The sequence below is a fragment of the Gavia stellata genome, chromosome 6 (genome assembly GCF_030936135.1).
Source record: "Gavia stellata isolate bGavSte3 chromosome 6, bGavSte3.hap2, whole genome shotgun sequence".
Classification (NCBI taxonomy): domain Eukaryota; kingdom Metazoa; phylum Chordata; class Aves; order Gaviiformes; family Gaviidae; genus Gavia; species Gavia stellata.
In genome coordinates, this window is record NC_082599.1 from 22,783,187 (window position 1) to 22,804,520 (window position 21,334).

Below are 21,334 nucleotides of genomic sequence, written 5' to 3' on the forward strand. Positions count from 1 at the left end.
GGTACTAGATGGGGGAAAAAAAGAAAAAAAAAAACATTAAAAACCAAACAACCAAACCCAAACAAAAACACCCAACAGCACCAAAACAAAAAACCAAGAAATCCTATTTTTTATAATTACAATTCCCTACGTAAAAGCTTTCCATTTAATCTTATATTAATTAGATATTGTTTAAAGTGTTCAAGGTTGTTCATTTCTCTACATTCCATTCAAAAATTCCTATTAGAATTTGTGTATAAAGTATCAGTGCTCATCTTCAGCTTACTGTATGGAACTGTAATGATTTCCTGTGCTGTAAATGCCACTGCTTCCATGTTTGCTCTTTCTAATGGGAAATTTGCTTCAATTCCATTGTATTGCAATAGGAGGGACAGGAAACCATGCAGCTTAAATTTCCTCCTCTTCTGAAAATCTTTCAATTCTTTTTCAATCACAGTCTTTCTAAAATGAGCAGGCCAAGTAGAACCACCTTCAGAGCAGAGCTTCTGATTTGGAACCTCCTCTATTTTTTCTATACCCATTTGAACAGGAGATCAGAACAGACACAGCATTTCACAGAAGCAGCTACACCTACTGCCAGCTATTAACTGGCATGGTATTTTTAATTCTCTTCAACTCAAAGATGATGCTGGATTTCAGGCAGTATAAATGGGTACATGATCATCCAGGCTCCAGTAGCTGGGTTCTCTCCCTGACACCCTTTAGCTGTAGAGATGTACCTGATAAGTATGGCAAAGCACCAGAAATGAGACATCCCCTCAATCTTTATTTTCTTTCCAATCATACATTTGCATATATACATGTGATGAAATGTTATCTGGAAGAATCACTTGGTGTGCAGATACTGCCTTAAGATTGTGCAGGGCCCCAGAACAGGACTGAACTTCTTTTCGGTAGAGACTGCACCTATTTGTTGTTTGCACAACAGCCAGTGCAGTGAGGCTGGGATTCCAGTCAGGGCTTCTTGACCTTTCACTGTCCCTTTCACATACTTTTCTAGCTGGCACCACTTCTCCATATAATTGAAACGATGTCATCATTAACATCATAAATCAGTCAGTCAGGAGGTTTCTGGCACGTAAGCCACATCAGATGGCATGAAGAACCATTAGAAGTACTATTCCTTGAAAAGACATGCCCAAACTACTGTGCATTAAATATGGAAACAGCAGTAGAAACAGAGGCAAGGAAATAACTGGAAGAAAGGGAGCAGAGCCAGAGAAGAAAAGGAGTTCCGGGACAAGTTTCCCTATCTTACCTACATGCATATGTAATTCAAGATTTTTACTAAATCACTCGGCGGACATTCTTGTCTTGGTTTTAAGCAGACAATCCCTGGACAGATTCAGGAAAATATGGTCAATACATTACTTGATCACAACTTTGGATGGAATGTCTCCACAGTCGTATCATCTCCTTTTTAACTTTATCCTCTTACAGAGTCTTATATAGACAAGACTATAAAATGAAAAACTATTTAAAAAAATCAAAGCTAGTTACTGTTTATTTCACAGAATAAAATCTGAAACCAAACCTTGCAAACCTTTGTATGCAAGTGAGAAATCATGCATGATCTACATTTTACAGGATTTACAAAAATTAGGAATATAAACTCCACATTGGGGAATCTAAGATTTCCATAAATGGTAACTGATCTAGCCATTTTAGAAAGGAAATAAAATCAGTAGTAACTAATACACTGGTAAAGCTAAATTGTTCTTGACTTCCAGCACACCCCACAAACCTACACTACTTATTGAGAGGCTGTAGGAGAGAAGTACCAACATGTGATCACCGTAACAGCTATCCAGTGCTCCTATAAACCTTCAGAACATGTATAGGTATTGTTCCTCCCTCTCCTCAGTAACTGCTGTCCTGATAAGAAGGAAGTTTTGCCATGACCTTCATCACCTCTCCCAAACAAACCCACTTGTGGCCAGCCAGAACACTGGTAGTTAACGCCAACCACACTTCTCGATTTCAGAGGCCTGCCCCCAAATTTTACCTGATTAAATCCTAGAATACATAAACTACAAGAAATACATACTTGCTTCTCTGTGTTTTGTGAAATTGTGGGAACTGAACTTATAAAAGGATTTTTTTCCCCACGTGGCTCAAAGAGGATATGCCTAAATACAGACTTGTCATCTAGCAACTACCCCTGTAATTAGGTCCCTAGGAATACTTGAAAGCTGGTAGAATTAGAGAGGTGTTTGCTGAATAGCTTGGAGAATCTGTGCATTAGCATGGTTTGAAATAAATCTGGTGCAGAAACTTCAAATCTTGGGAGTCTTTTCAAGTGGATCTATCTACATTTTACTTCCTTTCTTGCATCCATTTCTATTGTTCCATTTAATAATTAGTCAATATTACCTCTTTTTTTAAGACCCACACTCACCAGTGTGGGTCATCAAATGATGAGATCTGAAATCTCACACATTATACAATGGTTACCAAATAAAGTAACTGCTTTATGTAACATTATGCACACACTGAAACTGGCTACTACAGTATTTGCACATGAGAAAATAGCTTTGGCTTAATTCTAATTGCATAATTTTATTAAAACAAGGCACAATTTATTTTATTACATTACATTTTACATTACATATTACATTACATTTCGTTTTATTACATTACAGTGTCGCATGTTCATTCCGTTCTATGTTGGTCACAAGATCCTTTGTGTCACTAGTTCCAGGAACTGCATCACTATTAAAATACAAATTGTTCTCAAAGCTGTCGTTTGTTGACAAGCGATTCTTTCTTCTTTTGTAGAAGAGATAGCCTGCAAGGCTGCTTCCAACTAGGATGAGGATGACAACAATAACTACAACTCCTGTTTTACCATGGTTCAGAGCAGGAGCCTTCTCATCCTTTGTCATTGCTGAAAACAAGTACAAAGAAATCAAGAGGATGCTACATACGCTTTACCTGATTACTGGAAACAATTTCTTTAGAAAGTATGATGTTTTAAGCAAAAGTGTTCCATTTATTTCAAAATAATGAGACACAAATGTAGCAACATAAAATTGATTTATTTTAAAATTCTAACATGGCATGATATATCACAAATTATTATTTTTTTAAAATCTGCATTTGGACACTGAAAGGAGTATATTGTATTCTACTAGGAAATAATATGCTCCTAGGAAACAGATATGGTACTCAGGTATATCAGAAAATGTAAGAGGCATAATACAGAATATGATTTGCTCTGTTTATGATCTTACATGGGACTAGTTTTTGTCTACTTGAAAGACAATAAATATTCTTACCCTTTGTAGGCATTTCAGCTGGTGGTATTTCAGCTGCTGGTGACATTTCAGTTGCTGGCATTTCAAAAGATTGAAAAAGAATTATGTTATTATATTATTCTGTTATTTATTTCTATCTTATTTATTATTTATTTCTATATTTGGAACACACTGAAAATCATATTCAGAGAAATATATGTTAATACATACCACTAAATACTGAAAACACTTGGGTATAGTCCATATTAAGCTATATACACCTATCAAAAGGCATAGCACAATGGTCAATTGTATTCTGGTCTCATATTTACATAAGATGGCAAAAAAGAAGAAACATCAAAGAGCTCCATGGAGACAGATCCTGACATCAGTGTAACACCACAAGAAAATCTACATATCATCTTCAGGACAGAGATGAACAAACATAATCCTGAATATAATTGCAAATTCTTGCAGTATTTGTTATATAAAAATAGCAAGTGTAATAAATTTGGTTTGCCAAGAACTTTTATGGCCAACCTACATAGACAACTAAAATCACTCGTGAACTCCGAAGTGTCTTATCACATCCAAACTAAAGTGATTTAAAATTTAATATGTGGACCATGAAATCTGGATTGCTGGAAAAACTGGGCCATCATTTAAGATGAAGATCTATATTTTGCCATGTGGACATAAAATCAGTCTGTAACTAAATCTTGAATCAATGCATCATGTTTCATTGTGAGAAAGGTGAGCCTGGGAAGTTAAATTGTTTTACCCATCTCCCCACTTACATTGCCTGATTTCATTAATAAACCAACAATCCCGACTTCCAAAGATTTTCTAGATCTCTGCTGGAGTGCCTTTTAGCCCAGCTAGTTTCACATCTGGAGAAAATTATTACTCTATATATAGCCCTTCAAAGTAAAACCAGACATGATTGTTTGGATGTTTCCAAGAGTTTCTATCAAGAAAAGCATCTATTAATGCTGTTTACAATAAAAAGCAGCTTGTAACTTGTCTGCACTATACCAGCATGCAAATCTATGGAAAACAGGGAAACTGGGAGCTTTCTGTACTTGCACACTTTTGAAGTGCTTGCTGGAGGTATTGCGTGTTTGCTACATTATGTGTTGTGTCCAGTTCTGGGCTCCCCAGTATAAGAGAGATAGAGAGCTACTGCAGGGAGTCCAGTGAAGGGCCACTAAGATGATGAAGGGACTGGAACTTCTCTTACATGAGGAAAGGCTGAGAGAGCTGGAACTGTTTAGCCTAGAAGAGAAGGTTCAGGAGGGTTCTTATCAATGTATACAAATATCTGACAGCAGGGTGTAAAGATGATGTAGCCAGCCTCTTCTCAGTGCTGCCCAGGGACAGGACCAGAGGCAATGGGCACACACAGAAACGCAGGAGGTTCCCTCTGAACATGAGGAAACACTTTTTCATTGTGAGGGTGACTGAGCACTCGCACAGGTTGCCCAGGGCGGTTGTGGAGTCTCCATCCTTGGAGATATTCCAAAGCCATCTGGACACGGTCCTGGGCAACTGGCTGTAGGTGGCCCTGCTTGAGCAGGGGGTTGTACCAGATGACCTCCAGAGGTCCCTTCCAACCTCAACCACTCTGTGATTCTGTGAAGATAATGGTCTTATGTCCAAAAGCACAGTGTAAAAAACAGTCTCAGAAATGTAACAAGGAATAGGAGGAAATCATTTACATTATGCAAATTTGGAAAATAATCTTCTGGCTGCATTGCTTCATTTGACTGGAAAATTTTTGGAATATAATAACCTAGATGCTTTTTCCTTGTTCCTCACCAAAAAATGTTGACTGACCAAGTTTGGCATAGGACTGATCATGCATATTATGCACACCACTGTTGGGTTTTGGTATGACTGCATGCTAAACCTTCCTACAAGCAGTTAAACAAGCAGTATATTTAGTGATATGAATCTGCTATTCCTGAAAAGTGAGAGTGAGATACCATGAACATAATATACCTAGTCACTATTTGCGGCACAATCAACTAGCACCTGTTGAACTGCTGAAGAGCTCTTTAGAGTACCTCCTTACTTAAGAAATAAATTTAGATTATTTATGGAATAGACCCATGACAAAATTCCAAATTACTAATGTAAAAATTACCTCAAAAAAAGGAACAGAAAATACCATCTGTTCTACAGGAAGACTTCAGTCACGGTTTTGTGTTTGCAGCCTTTTCAGAAAATGGCAAACATAACAAGCCATAGCAAGTGTAACTAAGTAAAATCAAGCTTCTAACACCCCGTTTATTAGCCTGTAACTATTTAATACATTTTTTCAATTCTGCAAATGGAGCATTATCACAGTCTTGCAAAACTGTGCCGAGCCAAGCTGAATTTCTACAACAGTGTAGGGTTCAATTGTGTCCTGTTCCTGAGTAAGCAACTATATCATCCTTGCATTGACACTGGTATTTGGCTGACTCCATGGCATTCCAGCTGAGGAGGCTAGACTGGCTGAAGCTAATCCTAAAAAAAAAAAACACCCTAGCTTTCATCTGCTTCAGCTCCTTGAAATATCTCTGTATCAAAACAGGTGAATGCCAGTACCAGCACAAACAAATGAGTTGAATGGTCAAAAAGGAAGGGTGGCTGTTGATTTTAACACTTGTTACCTACACCTATTACTATTCTGAATAGAGAATGAAAATAAAGTGCCTTTTTGTTTGTCAATCACAATGTAAAAAGACAAGTAAGTAGACTCTGAACGGATGATTATATCTGACAGTTCTGCAGTATTTCCTGTAGAGATACAGTCATCATTACAAGCACCCAAGTAAGTAAGAATAATTTTGCATGAGAGCAAATTTATAGAAAGGATAGCAGAATTTCTCTCATTTCCAGTCTTGTAGAGAAAGTGGGCATATTTCAGCTACTACATGCATTTCACTCTTCTCAGTAAACATTAGTAAAAGATTTTGATATTGCAATAGATGCTGGAAGATTGCAATGCATGCTGGACGAAATTATTAGGATGACTTTTAGGAACACATATGCACTAGATGTCCCTACTGTCAAATTTGCACATTCAATTATTTCAGGACGCTTCCAGTTTAGCACATTCAGACTATGCTGTTTGCTTTGCTTTTCATTCATTCATCTTCTCAAAACAGGAGAACACAGAGACAAAAGTCCACACAGTCCAAAACTGTTCATTAAGTCACAGTTCATAAATACTCAATTCACAGAAACACTACTTCATACTCAGAAAATGCACGCACATGAAAATTCCAGAGGGAAATAAGCAAAGAGTATTCCTCAGGCTGAGCAGAGAGGATACCCTAAGGAACTCATTTTCAAATAGATGAGACAAATTTGTGTGTGCAAATCACAGTACTAACTTTGTGATTACTCAACAATTATCAATACAGACCAGGCAAACTTGCTAAGTGTACACACTAGGTACAGTTAAGATAGGAACACAAACTTTTTAAAACAATTCTGAAGGGACTTGAGCACTGGTCAGCACTTCCGCTTTCTGACAAGAGTTATTCTTTCTTTTTGTGGGCATGCAAATGTGCATCCCTTGGCATTTATAAAACCTCAAAACATGCAGCTAAAATGCACTGTGTGTAACGGCCACCTACTAATACTATCACACAAGAAGCATACTCCATACATAAAATAAATTCATAGATGTAGCACTTACTTTTTGGCTTTTTACAAACATAGCCTTTGTAGGAAGAGCAATAGATATTATTCCAGTACCCAGAGTTTGCATACATTTCAACGCAGTGCTCGTTTTGTTGAGGGGAAGGCTCTCCTACATTCCAGTTGACAAAATTCACTGCAGTGTTGTCTAGCCACAGCCATTCTCCTAATTGGAAAAACATTGAATATGGAAAAACAAGATAGTATTTATTTCCATCTTGACACCTGCTCCACATTTATTGTCTTCCTGAGAAATCTACTTGTGGCCACTCTTGGAGACAGACCACTAGACTATTTAGATTTTTGGTCTGACACATCATGTTGCCCTTAAGTTTTTACACAAATGATACAACATCAATTTTTGGAAAATGGCAGGCCAGTCTGGCTTATGATGTTACAAAAGCAACAAAGTTTAAAGAAGTATCTCCCATAATTTATTACAATGGTGCAGTGTCAATCATGTATTCTGTTTATAGAAATTACTGATTTCAAAAGATAATTTATCTTCAACAGAATGCCCTTTATTTCAGTAATTTGTAGGAAGGTTTTGTATTACTCTTTTCAAAGCCCCCACGGAAGTCTGTCCAATTTTCTTCCGTTTGTTTTTCAGTTTCTGCTCCTTCCCACTGACTTTACACACACAATTTTCCTTTTTGAAGATCTGCTTCAAAAATCTTGTGATCACTGTTGTTCAACTATGCTGGGACTTTGTGTCTCTTCCTTCCTGTTCCTTTTTTTCTTTCTTTCTTTTAATAGTGTTATTTATTTAGAATAAATGTATCCCTTGTGACTCTTAAGTTGTACTCAAACAAGCAAATTCTTAGACTCAGCATGAAAGCTATGTTTTGTTTTCTTATAAGATACTTCACATTTTGCTGCTTTTTGTTTTTTAAATACCTTCCACCCTTTGTGTCAGGGCATGGCATCTGACTACAATCGCTTTTCCAAATATATGAATTTTAGTTATGCAATTATGCTGAAATCACTGTAATCACTGTCTAGTAATACAATGACATGTACTTGATAAAGAAGCTCTTGTGTTTATGATCACTGTAAGAACTGTATCGTTCTGCACTTGCTCTAGAACCTCTTTAAAAAACATTTAATGTATCAATTAACCACATGAGTAAACCTCAGCTTTTCTTTATGTGTTATGCTTATAAATCGTTACTCTCTTCAAATTCTTTCCTCCTCTACTGAAAACTTTCCCTTTTCCTGGTTAAGATTCAAGTAATGTAATGGAATACTTGTCTTCTCCACAACTGCTTTGTCATTGAACTGGTTGAGCAAGCAGTTGCAAAAAAACCTTTGACATTGTTATACTGGAGCTTTTAGTCTGAACAGCACAAGGCTGAAGTAATTCTTAGATTTATCATGAAGTCAGAAATACCTATTTAATTGAATACTAACTGTATTAATGAAAAAGCAATAATCAGCAAATTTAAATTTTAATTAAAGCAGACTGTTGCCTGTTGTCTCTTACCTTACCTTCCTTACAGTGAGGCAGAAAAAAGAAAATCTTGTGATACACAATTCCAAAGACACAAACAATTCCAGCTTCAAAGTGAAGCTGTTCTGAGGGCCAGCTGTAACTTAAGACGGGTAACTGGTCCTTCCAGGATGGTGATTCCAAAGAATAGAGGTGATGTTAGCCACATTATTCTCTAGCTCAAAAACTGGAGTATCTGAATGACAAGCATATCAACCCAGGGCTTCTCCACATTTGAGAAGAACCATCTGACTTTGGCTTAACTCCCAACACAGACCTGTCTGTTCTCTGCTATATGCACCTTTGTGCCTTGCTTCATTGTGAATTACTTTTCTTGCTTTAAGATGAATTTTCTGTGCCTGGTCTTTGTTATATATTACTGGTTATTGCTTGATTACAATTGACCAGCTTCCACTATGAGCATAATATATTACCTTTTCTAATTTCACTTTTTATGTACTACAGAAGTATAATGTGAAATTTTCAACACCCATGTCAAACAGCTTGTGACAATTATTCACCAAACAAAAAGATGTCAAAAGCAAAGAAATTACCATCCACGTTTCTGTACATTCCTGTCCAAAAAGTTGATGTTTTCCCTTCAAGTGGTTCAATGGTGTATGCCAGGAAGTTGGCTTCAGCTGAGTCTTCAACTGATACCAAAGAGGCACCTGGAAGACACAGAGGAAAAAAAAAAATCTCTTAGAAACATAAGTTTCACGGCGGAAAGCATTCTCATTGTCCTATCAAATGCCAATCTATTTTGGCCACTGATTATCTGTACCAAATTCCGAACAGAGTTTGAAGTTCAAAACAGAAACTAACTTTGGATAGTATCTTACGAAGGACTCTGGCACTGTTGCTGATGTATTTCGATACTGCACTAGCATTTCCTTTGTTTCCTCATCCACTGGGAAATAGCAACATAACTGAACAACAGCTCTAGGCAAAATACAACAGGCCAATATGGTATTCAGCATATTCAGCATAAATTTCTACTGATATGTTACTATTTTAAAAAATCCAAAACCACTCTAAGGAAAGTTTAAAGTTTTTAGTAAAAAGTATGTATAACTTCAGTCTGTACACCATATAACTTCACATATTAATGATTAAATGTTTTCTGAGCCTTTGTATAGCTCATGTATAGCACAGACTTTGCTGACGTTCTGAAGCACGGTCCTTAGTGTAACTCTTTAACCAGGTCTTGTTTATTTTCCTACATTCTCTTTGTAGCCATCAGAGAAAGAAAGATCATCTTGGTCATCTGTTGCCCAATTAGTGTAGTACCCTGTTAGTCATCCACATACAATGATTCATTCTCTATGATGCTCTAGCAAACTCAAGAAGTCACAGCATGGAGCCAGCAGATAGAATGAGCTACATGACTTTGTATGGAGCAGCACTAAACACTGGAGAAAGTGCATCCTCAGTTCTCTTTAGTGTGGGGCTGGAATCCAGTCAATAGGTATGGAGTAATAGCTGTGTTTGGCACTTGACTGGTTTGATTTGGCTGTTGAATTTTTGAAGGTATTTTTTCCCAGGTAAGGAAGGCGAAGGCACAGTTATAGAGAATGAAAATATAAAAGCCATTTGAATCACTGCTGAGCTACTGATAAATTCTACTATGGTTCAGAATTCTACTATGGGTAAGACATAATTGGAAAATGTCCAACTGCAAACAAACCCCGGAGTACAAGCAAGGACAGCAGAATATAAGAGATCATGGAACGTTCCTCTTTTCTCACTGTAGTCTCTATGTTTTTCGAATTGTTCCTCTTTTGCTGAATGGCTTCAGATGTTTGGTTACTATTAGGTTGTGTGACAAAAAGCTTCATTGCACATCCACAAGGGAGCACAGAGAGACAATGGCAGACGGGAAACCCCTTCCCTGGCTGCTCCCAGGCCCATCACAGGACCATTAGCCCATTAAAGGGCAAATGATGGGCCTGGAAGACATACAGAAAAAACCCAGAGGAACAAAGAGGCAAAATGGCAGGGGAAGAACCCAAATTATGGACTCAGAGGATGGGACATCCTGCTCAGGTCCCTCCTACGGCTGTCATAGGACAGCCTCAGCCCTAGTGTCCAGGCGTGAAACCCATCAAGATAAGTCAACGTCAGAGTACCTTGCAGACTGAGGGGAGTTACCTAGGGGTATGGGACACATGATGGGATACAGAAGTGCATTTCAAGATTGCACAAGACTTATTATGAGATGTCCAGGCGAGGAACCAAAGGCAGGGAAAGGGATGGACCTAGATGACTTGGGAGGAACAAGCATGGGAAAAGACAGGGATAAGGGTATAAAAAGACTGGTCATGTGTAAACAGTTTACTGGTCATTACGGTTGTCTGGCCATGCCCTGTGCCTGATCTGGGCAGACAGTCCTATCTTCTTATTAAAATCTATTTCTAACTATTTTCATGGGTGAAAGACTCTTCATTCTGTATGCATGTGTGTGCATGGGGGTCTAAGTACCAGCAACTGGATTGAGACCATGAGTCAGAGACCCTTGTGTCCGTGGTGTCAGCAACTGGAGCAAGTGCATGTACACAAGTGAGTGTGTGATCACTAGGGAATATCGAGTCAGCCTAGCCAGCAAGTAGGTGAGTCAAGTGTGTGTGTGTGCATCACCAAAGGTGAGATCACAAGCTGAGCTGGCTATCAGAGGGACCAGGGGAGTCCCAGCCAGCTGCTGGAGGGACCATAAGGGCTGCGGGTCTCTAAGGATGAGACCCACTGGTGTGCGTGCATCTCTAAGGGTGAGATCAAGGAGGGAATGGCTACTGGGGGACCAGGGGAGTTCCAGCTAGCTCTGTATGTGTGTGTGCCCCTGTGTGTCTCTACAGGTGAGACCATGGGGGATTGACTACTGGAGGGACCAGTGTGTGCATGTGGTGGGGACAGGGTCTGTACCAGCAACAGGAGCCAGGCTGGTGGCTGTGGGTGCTCGTATTTCCAGGTCCCAGCAACTGAGGACACTGAGATCCATGGGCCAGCTGCTGGGTAAACTGAGTGTCTGAGCCCAGATGCTGGAGGGTTCCACATTGTATTTCTGTATATATTCCCACAAACAGACCTTCATCCTGATCAACTGGACAGGTGACTACAATAAGGGCGTTGGAGTAGACTGTGTTCATGTGAGTGCTCAGCATGTCTGTCTGTGCTGATCTGTGTGGCCAGCCATGAATATATGTACAGATTTGTTGTATGTGGGTGTGTGCGCCTACAAGGAACACATTCTCAGCCTTGTCACTGGTTGGACTTGGGACCCTAGAGCCATCGCAACCTTGCCTCTGCTGGGCTGCTGGATTCAGCCTGCCCTAACAATTGTAATGAAAGATTAAGGGCAGCATTGAAGGGAAGGGGATATCAGTGATGTGAAGTCTTAAGTATACTAGTATTCAAATTTTAAATTCCACATACTGCCAGTCTTTTAAAGCACACGCTGAAACAAATGGTCAGTGCCTTTTTTCAGGAATCTTAGTTCAACAGAAAAAGGCAATTCTGATGTAACTGCAGATTCCAACAGCAAAGATGTGGGACAGCTGCGGACAACTTGAGTCAGTGAGCAGAGGCACCTGCTATCACATGCAACATCATCACTCAATTCCTCTCAAACTTCACCTTAAAACTCTTTCATTTATTTGCCCCACTCTTCTTATTGAAAGTCTGTTTCAGAAACTCAGTCCTTCAAATAAATGTTATTTAATTTCTTGCACAAGCTTATTCAAAACTACAATCATTCCACTTAAAGCAGAGAACTGCAGATAACAGATAACAGCTGTTATGTGCACAGCTGTCAACATCCTTTTGACTATGCATAACTAAGAACATACATTGCAGCTTTCAAAGACTGAGCATCTGTCATGTCAACAAAAGAACTCAGAAGACTGTATGGAAATGGGTCATACTGTAACGATTGTCATAGTCTTAGACTGAGCTACAGCAAGAGTGTTGTATTACGGAGACTTTTCTATATTTAAAAGTATATTATCAAGTATCTTCACCCAAATGTTATGCAAATGTTGATGTGGAGAATATAGTAAAATTTAAAGAACCTATACCAAAACTTGAACCTTCCCTCAAAAATACTAGTTTCTCAAACTAGACCTGCAACATACTAGTTCAGGACAACCTAAGAATGAACCTGAGTACCAGCAGAAAGAGTGAGATTCTTCTTACCCAGCTCCAGGTGTCTGTATTTGACATGGGTTTCACTGGTAGGTTTATTATCAGTGGAGACCTAATCAACCCAGTCAGTGGAGTTTAGGTTGCAATTCACCTGACCAAATGTCAATATACCTCCAGCGAAGATAAATCTGTATTCAGTTCCACTGACAGCATGAACAAGATCTCTGCATACTCTAATGGAGGTTAGACACCTAAGTTGCATTGCCACCAATGCTATAGACATATGAAGTCTGGCATAATGAATCTTACATCACTTTCCCAGAGAAGGAAGTTGCAAGAATGAAACAACACAACCCTAGTTTATTAATATATTAACCAGCCTAGAGAGCTGTAACTTTCATTCCAGTGGCATAAAACTGCAACAATCAAGGGGCAAATTAGATCAGGAATACAGAAGATATAAAATGCCATTAAAATAAGATTTTGTGGCTGCTCTGGATGAGGCTGACTACCTCCTAACTGGGACAAAGTCTCCACTTTTGTGATCTCCACTACACTCTAATGCCTGGTCCCACACACATCAAAGAAAGTGTGTGCCACTGGTACACAGCTATTTTCCATCTCCTCCCAAATTAAGGCAATAACTGGATGCAACTGTCTTGTCCAACACTTGGACCATCCTTGTGAAATCACAAAAATACATAGCACATGTTCAGCTTTCCGCATAGAGGAAAAACAAGTCAGAAAGACGTGCTCTTTGATTAAGGATGATACTTACCTAGTCGAAGACATTCTAAGGATGCCTGGGCCCAGTTTCTTGTAGATGAAGATTCAATGTAGTAGCAATGACCTCGGAAAGGGATCCAAGATTTGTGTCCTTCTGATTCAGGGCACTTTCCTGGAAGCTGAGGGGGCTCAGTGGGAGCTTGAACTGTTTAAAAAAAAAATTTAAAAAAGAAAGCACAAAATTTAAAGAAACAGCTTCTTATACATTCTTTTATCATTAATAGATTATTCTAACCGAATGTTGGAAAACTCACTCACATCTTTAAAAAAATGTAATCTTGGTAGCCTATACTGCTTACTACAACACAATGATGGGAAATAGTCCTAAATCTATGAACAAAAAGTACTGCAACTGTAGTCTCAAGAAATCTAATTTAGCAAAGAATCAAAGCATTCTTTTATCTTTTAACACATTCCAAGTTCAGCTCAACTCTTTACTCACAAACATATTTTCACACTTGACTGCTTTGCTGAATTAGGGCCCACATTAACTTGGTCATACAGGTTGTGACCTATTATCATGGAATGCAGAAGGCATTATCAGATGACAGTAACAGGAGTTTCAGGTCAAAAACATAAGAGAAGGCGACCTGAAGAAATATCCTTAAATATTTTTATACCATCTGTAGCTTGTTATTCATTTATAAAAGGAAAACCTGGAAAGCGGTTATAAGTAAACATTCCTTGTGACACCCTATGGCTTGGTCATTCAGCTCGTCCCCCTTCAACACCATACTCACATGACTACTACCTAACATTCATTACCTTTTGATTTTTGAGGTTTTTGGTCTTACTTGCTTACTCAATATCAGAATAAATAGCAGAGTAATGTGAGTCTAAGCTTTGCAAAATATATCTAACATTATTAACATAAAGTGATGGCTCTTCACAGTCACACTAGCTCTTTCTTAATATGTGTTGGCCCTCATTTTAAAGCAGCCCTATTCAACCCAAGTAAATTTTAATGATTTCATCCAATTAGCTCTTGAAATAAAAAAAAGTATCTAAGTATATATCAGCAGACCACCCAGCACAATGAACTCTAAAGAGATAATCATTGTAATTACAATGGTTAGATACAAGTTCTTACCATCAGGTTTTTTGCAAACAGAGAAGTAACTTTCATTGCAGGATCCTGTCTTCCAGGCTCCAGCAATGTCTAGATAGACACAGCCTATTTTCTGCTTTGGCTCCCCTTCAGCCCATTTAGTATACTTCATTCTCCAGTTATCAATCCATTCATAACGCCCATTGGTCTAAGAACAAAACGAATGAACAGAAATTATTAAACTCTAAGCATTAACCACCCCTTCGTCAGTAAATGTCTGGCTATGCAGCACCTTGTGCTAGAAGGTTTTTTTTAGAAATCCATAACAAATACAAATGGCTCAAGCTTGTAAATTTATGTTATGACAAGCAGCTATTCATTGAGAAATACAGCAGTGCAACAAATGCTTTTCAGCAAAAGGAATGCAGAGTAAGTGTCATTGAATTAATTTTTAACTTAATAAATCTGTTAATTTGGGACTAATAAAAATTTAATTTGAAATAATTTGTAGGAGTGGAAGTCTGATGACTAATTTTTGTACTATCTGTTTCCCCCAAAATTTCAAGAAATGTAGATTATTTTAACTTAAAGTATATTTAAAAACGTAATCATTTCCCACCAAAGCTGGTGAACTCAGTGAATCATCCTGTTGATTAGATTAGGGGAATCTTTTGGGTTTTAGGAAGTGGTGTGTTATGTTTACTCATTTGTATTTCTTTCATGTGTTCAGCCAAATGGAGTGAATGTGGGACAAGTGTCTGTGACAAGAAGAAAGGGTGGTGTATTTTAACATCCAGAAAGTATCAAAATACCAAAGAACTGGGAGAGGGAAGACAAATAAAATTAAAATAGGTAAGCCAATTAATTATTTAGCTAACTATCCTCAAAAATGTTGAAAGAGTCATAGCAACAGCACCTTATTCTATTTCTGAAAATTAAGTATTGTTATTGAGAATAAATGCTTTCCACTGTACATCTTAAGATATGCAGATTTTACCTCAAATACACCATATATACAAAGAGATATTTCAAGATGTTAGCCTAAGATGTCTTGTTTGGAAGCGCATAGAGTGTAATATCACCAAAAAAGTGTGAAAAACATGTATAATATATACAATTTAATCAGAGAAATGGGAGAGAATGGATTCCTACCCATAAATCTGACAGCACATCAAAGTATTTAGGACCAAGATATAAACTAATAAGCTAAAGTTAAGAGAGATAATAAGACTTTTCAGTTCCCAATTTGTCCATAAGAGAAGCAGCATCATGTTCAATTAGTTTGATGTTCTTACCACATTACTGTTAAGACCAATCCACATAGGCACCCCATACTTCAATATCTTTAGCCACAGGAACGAATGACTGTAGGGGTCTAAGATGCTGGAAAGGTCAAATTGATCACGTTTGCAGTTTTTTCGTGCATCCTCCCATTTCATTTTGGTATGGATGAACAAATAACTACTGTTACCATAACGGATAATGCTGGATGGGGATGAACTGGTAGAAGGCAGAAACTCAGCATCTATAAAATAAAGGATGAAAAAAGAGTTATATACTTGTTCAAAAGGGATTATGATTTCACTGTGGTTGCAAATAGAATTAAACAAAAAGGCTTTTTTCTTGATTTCATATTCCCTGACTTTTGATCAGCATGGTTTAGATGTGCTATTCTTTAAGCCAGCATCAGTAGTAAAAATCAATCACAAAACTGTAGAAAGGAAAACAGCTGCTTAAAGCAACCTCTGACAAGGACTAAAGGAGTATTCTGTATAATCCTCCAGAATAGTATTACTGAAATTAATTACAATTAGATTAGGTCACCATTTCTTTAATAAAATATTTTTTCATCAAAATAAATGCTTTGCAGAGACTGTGTTGTTTTCCAGGGATTTTTTTGCCAGAGAAAAGGAAAACTCCACAACAGACGAGTCCTTAAAAATCAACCAGATATTTAAATCCAGATTTTCACTGCTTTTTAATTTACTTTTTGGAGATGAATTAGCTCAAATTTGCTGCAGGTGAATTACAGTCTCACTCCAGACAGTTCATACTACTTGTACAAGCCAGTATTCTCCAGAATATGTTTTGAAAGCCAGTGTGTTCAGAAAATGACAGACAAAATCGTGGAACAAATATCATGTCAAGGATCATACTAAACACAAAGATGCAGATACAAATTCCAGCTCAGGAAGGCAGCAACATGGCAGTTAGTGGGATGGGTCAGCTGAGAGTAGTGACTCTAACTGGACCTCTGATATATATGACCTTTGTGTTCCTGCCTGAAAAACATTCTGTGAATGTATCTTTATTGGAAGTGAAATGATGCTGAAATCCACACACCCAAGCAATTCCCTCAAAAATTATAAGGTTTGATTGTGTTTTAACTAAAAAGATAAATACCTGCATTAAGTTGGCATATATATCCTCTGTTGTTATCACAACTCTCATCAGCCCACTTCCCTGCTTCCTTAACAGGATTGTTTCTCATGACAACACAGTCAGCCTCGAGGTAAAAAGATATAAAATCAGTTACAAATAGCTAGAAGAAGCAAATACAAAATTTCAGACTCTCTTTTACATCTTCAGACACAAGTAATGCTGTAGTTTTACTCTTGTATCCTTGTAACATTTAACAGCAAAAAAGTTTTACAATGTGGACGTTCTGTTCCTCTTGCACGTCACAAATTTCTTAATGTTGCTCTCTCTTGTGCAACATTGGGGTGGATAAGCAGACCAGAGAAATTCCAGTATTCTCATATCTCCAGGCATACAGCATGGAGAGAAAGAAAGCCATAGACAATTTAAAGAGAAGTGAAATCAACTATTGTAGAAAAGACTGGTTAACTTTGCCCCAGAAAAAACCCTGGACCCTCAATGCAACATTTCTGACATATCAATCTCTTCAAATTTATTGTTGCAAGCTGTAACACTACACACAGAAAAAAAGGCAGCCATTGATCTGTCAGTATCACCCTTACAGTGACATTTCAACTTCTCTGACATGGACATGATAGCTAGAAACTATGTTAGCACATATTAAACAAACAGTGATGAATGCAAAAGGCTGCACGTGTACAAATGGTTTTATGCAATGAAGCATCCATATTTATTTTATTCTATTTACTTCTTTGGTTTTGCTGTCCAGGAGGACATGCACAGAGAAACACTTCATTTGTGAGTGAAATGCATTAAGATTTAAATCTTTCAAACTGAACAGTTGCATAGTATTTTGTATTAACTATGATAACTTATTTTTTGCTAAGGTCAAGTAAAATTAAAAATAAATCTGAAATTTATAAAATAGGGACTTTCAAAATTTTCACAGAAGACTTCATAGAAATTCTATTACTTTTCATAAAAACAGAAAAATATATATTGTTCCTCACAGAAGTAACATTTTAAAGATGCTTTGTCTTTTGAACTCCGAATTCTCCCAAATTTTCCCCCTCCATTAGACACAAGAAGCTCAGAGGTGCTACTTTCAAAAACAGGAAAAAGGACATTACACATAAAAACAAGATTTCTACATTTAAAATGGCATTCAAGAGAAATAGAATTAGTACTATAATGTGCTGTAGTTCCATAGCACAGAACTATTAAAACACATAAGATTAGACAGAGGAACTATATGACCTATCAGATCAGTTTGTATGACAGAAAAATAGGGGAAGTTATAGTCTTTTTTTTTTTTCCCCCCATAAAAACTGAATGGCTATCTTTTTTTGTAGAAGCATGTCCTTTCTGCAAATGTGACTGACAGAATCTGCTTCTATATGTAAGACATGGCTGTTTGAGAGGAATGTTTGTAAGTGCCCCTTGCAGGCTACATGCCACCTGAGAAACCTGCTGAGTTCAGGCACAACTGTAGTCAGAGGGCTAGGAGGATGTGCTCATTCAGTGTGCTTTTGGGGCAAATGCCATGAGGCAGGAATCCCACTGTCCTCTTTATCAGAGCCTATGAGAGAATGCGGGGTGAAGACAAGCAGTGTAACCTTCATGGACACAGAGAACTGAAATTTGAAACCAGTCTTTGTATGAGCACTCCATAGATCCTGTCACCATCTAATACAACTGCCCAAGGGCCCAAAACCATTCACTCTGTTTGGATTTATATTTGACATGTATAAAAGTATGAAAGTAATAAGTCAAGCAGTAACAGGTCTCAAATCCCAACAAATGCATAAATGCAATCTAAAATCAAATTTCAGTAAACAATTTGTGATTGCTATTTACCTGGCCATCATATGAGTATAAATCCATATGTCCTGATGGGAAGCCTTTGGCCCAGTTTGTAAAGTAAACTCCTGTTCCATCTGTCCAGAGGAACCTCAGTTCATGATTTATATCATTTAATCCAATCCATGTATCAGTAACAAAATCTTTCATATGGAAGGTGAGGAAAGCTAGAGTAAAAAAAAAGCAAAGAAAAAGAGAAATACTTTTAATGAAGGACAATTGAAATGTCTGGTCTCACTGAGACTGGTGATATTAAATATTTTTTCTGAAATACAGAACACTTGATTGTTGACAACACAAGCAGGTAAGATGAAAAGGAGGTGACTTTTGAGTTTAACTAACAGGGAATCAGATATGTAACTGTGGCTTTGGGCAAAATACGTTAGCTAAGTATCTAACCTGGTACTGGGATGAATCCCAAAAGCATGACAGAAATGCTTTTTGCAATGTCTCAAGACATTTTTGAATCCTAGTCCCTCAGTTGACTTAGAAATATACAGCCATGTAGATCACATACATTTTTGGTAATCCCACCAGAGTGGTTACCCCCCAATGGCATCATACAGAGAGCACCATTGAGCACCTACAACTTGTGCATCTGCACAAGTCCTGCTGTTACAGAACTGCAAGAGTGTTTCTTCTCTCCCTGGAGCACGCAGGCAATAGCCTGCACTGTCTTAGCGGGGAACAGAATGCACAAAAAGATGCTTAAAATGAGTCTCAGCAGAACTATTAATCACAAGCAAATCAATTACCACAGCTTTGCACAGTCCAGGAAGGTCCTTGTGTCTTAGCTAGCGTGGCTAGCTCACAAATAGAGCAGGCTAGGTCAGCTGGCATTCATCAACCCACTAATCCACAATACATCAAATACTGTGATAAAATGAACATATCATGGCTTTTGCCAACTGCTACAGTCATTGTTATGAGCTCACTTTTCTCTGCAAACAATAGATGAATTTGTCTGCTCTATCAACCATTCACCTTCCTTTAGTCTTTTAAAATGAACGCAACTTACACTTCCAGAAATTAAAGCTGTAGATTTCTTTGCCAAATGTTAGCATTGCTGTTCTGCCAGAAACTGTAACAGGAACTCAAGCCTTTATGCCTACATTGCCAGCAATAATAATAGTTTTATGCTAACAGCTTTACTGCTTATTTCTCTCTTACATAGAATTCAAGCCCTGTGCATGAACCACCTGAAATCTGTACTACAGAAATTATGCTGGATAAGAATTTAACTATGTTTGAATAGTGAAAGTTTGATTCTTCATCTCCTCACATGTGGAAAACATAAGTAGTACTATGTTCATATCAGCAGTCTAAATTTAAACTATTTAATTGCTCAGACTACAACACAGACTTGTTTTGCAATGGTTGATTTTTCAGTATGCTCTTTTGAGCTCACAAACAGTATGTGTTGTGCAACATCTGTTTCTCATCACTGTAGTATAAAACAATATTTCTAAAAAGAGGGTGTTATTAACATCTATCAAAATCTTCCCCAAATTTTAATTTGATTGTGTGCCGTGTTTATTCAAGCATGAGGTAATTTCCCTCTGTTCATCTCCCCTAGTCAGGGATGCAGCTCTTAGGTTCATTAAAATAAGATCCTCTAGTGAAAAGAATGGTACATCTATGTGGGGTGGGTAAGTGTACAAGCAGTCAAACCTCTGCCCCAAGCTGCCCAGAGACAGGAAGTTCTGATCCTAAAGCTGTTCTGCTTAATAGGAAAGCCATGAAGCAAGTTTAATGACACCTAGTGAAACTACATCATTTGGAATGGAACTTGCTGGGTCCAGCTGACATCATGTTTAAGCAGAAAAAGCACTACTTTGGCTGCCAGGACAATATACATGTATATATATGTCTAAGCCAACATTAAAATTTGGTACATTCAGGTGAAGACTTCATTGTAAATTTCCAAAAATTATATTTGGAACAAAAATCAGATGTGCAGTCATTATTCAAATCCTGTATCAAGTACAACAGTCATCCTGTAAAGGTTAAACGTCATTTCATCTAGTTGTTACAAAACTACACACAGTACCTTGCACTTGTTCATTAGGGATAGTGGCCAGGTTTCCTCCTAAATTCATGCAAGCTGTTCGTGCAGCATGCCAAGTGACACGTTCATCTTCTGTAGATCCAAATATTTTGTAACACTAAAACATGAACAAATTCTCTATATATTATCTTTACTCCAATATCCCTCACAGATTGAAAACCACTGCTTTAAACAAAGCAGGATGGAGAAAAGGCAGTAAAATAATGCAATTATCTGAACAAAACACATTCAGCTTAAAATAAGCTTTTTGTGCTAATCCTTGTTCTATATAAACTTGAAGGTCTCAAGAAAGCATCTTGCTAAAGACACATGCTAGATTTGATCTGAAATCCCTAGAAAATAAGCAAAAAATGACTTTTTATAGACAGTCAGCTAACAGTGGTAAGTTATGCATGACTGATATTAGTCTGCCTGTTTGTTTATTTGACTCTAGAAAGCACACCATGTTAGTAAAGTTAAGGAAGACAAAATGTATTCAGTACTGAAAAAGCATTATGGTTTGGTTAAAAAACATCAAGGTCAAGGCATCAATACTTCAGGAACGCTGTCTAAACTCTTTAGGAAATGCATATCAAAAGGTTTGAAGAGATGACTAGAGAATGACTTTCATCAACTGCAACTGAATATGCCCATCTGCC

General features: G+C 37.7%; 1 protein-coding gene across 3 annotated transcripts in view; it reads right to left on the bottom strand.

Moving 5' to 3' along the window:
• Positions 1 to 2,636: 2,636 nt before the first annotated feature.
• The window catches only part of LOC104262360 (mannose receptor C-type 1), a 63,429-nt gene continuing 44,731 nt past the window's right edge, over positions 2,637 to 21,334 (bottom strand). Inside the window, exons 21-30 of one of the 3 annotated variants that reach the window (XM_059818849.1) lie at positions 20,679 to 20,793; positions 18,626 to 18,795; positions 16,793 to 16,895; positions 15,685 to 15,914; positions 14,432 to 14,597; positions 13,334 to 13,486; positions 8,973 to 9,089; positions 6,931 to 7,095; positions 3,279 to 3,341; positions 2,637 to 2,887 (exon numbers count right to left, since the gene is read on the bottom strand). In XM_059818849.1, the coding sequence (XP_059674832.1) occupies positions 2,637 to 2,887; positions 3,279 to 3,341; positions 6,931 to 7,095; positions 8,973 to 9,089; positions 13,334 to 13,486; positions 14,432 to 14,597; positions 15,685 to 15,914; positions 16,793 to 16,895; positions 18,626 to 18,795; positions 20,679 to 20,793 (1,533 nt within the window). Of the gene's footprint in view, positions 2,888 to 3,278; positions 3,342 to 6,921; positions 7,096 to 8,972; positions 9,090 to 13,333; positions 13,487 to 14,431; positions 14,598 to 15,684; positions 15,915 to 16,792; positions 16,896 to 18,625; positions 18,796 to 20,678; positions 20,794 to 21,334 lie in introns of all 3 variants that reach the window. The other 2 variants (XM_059818852.1, XM_059818850.1) reach the window with 2 other exon arrangements.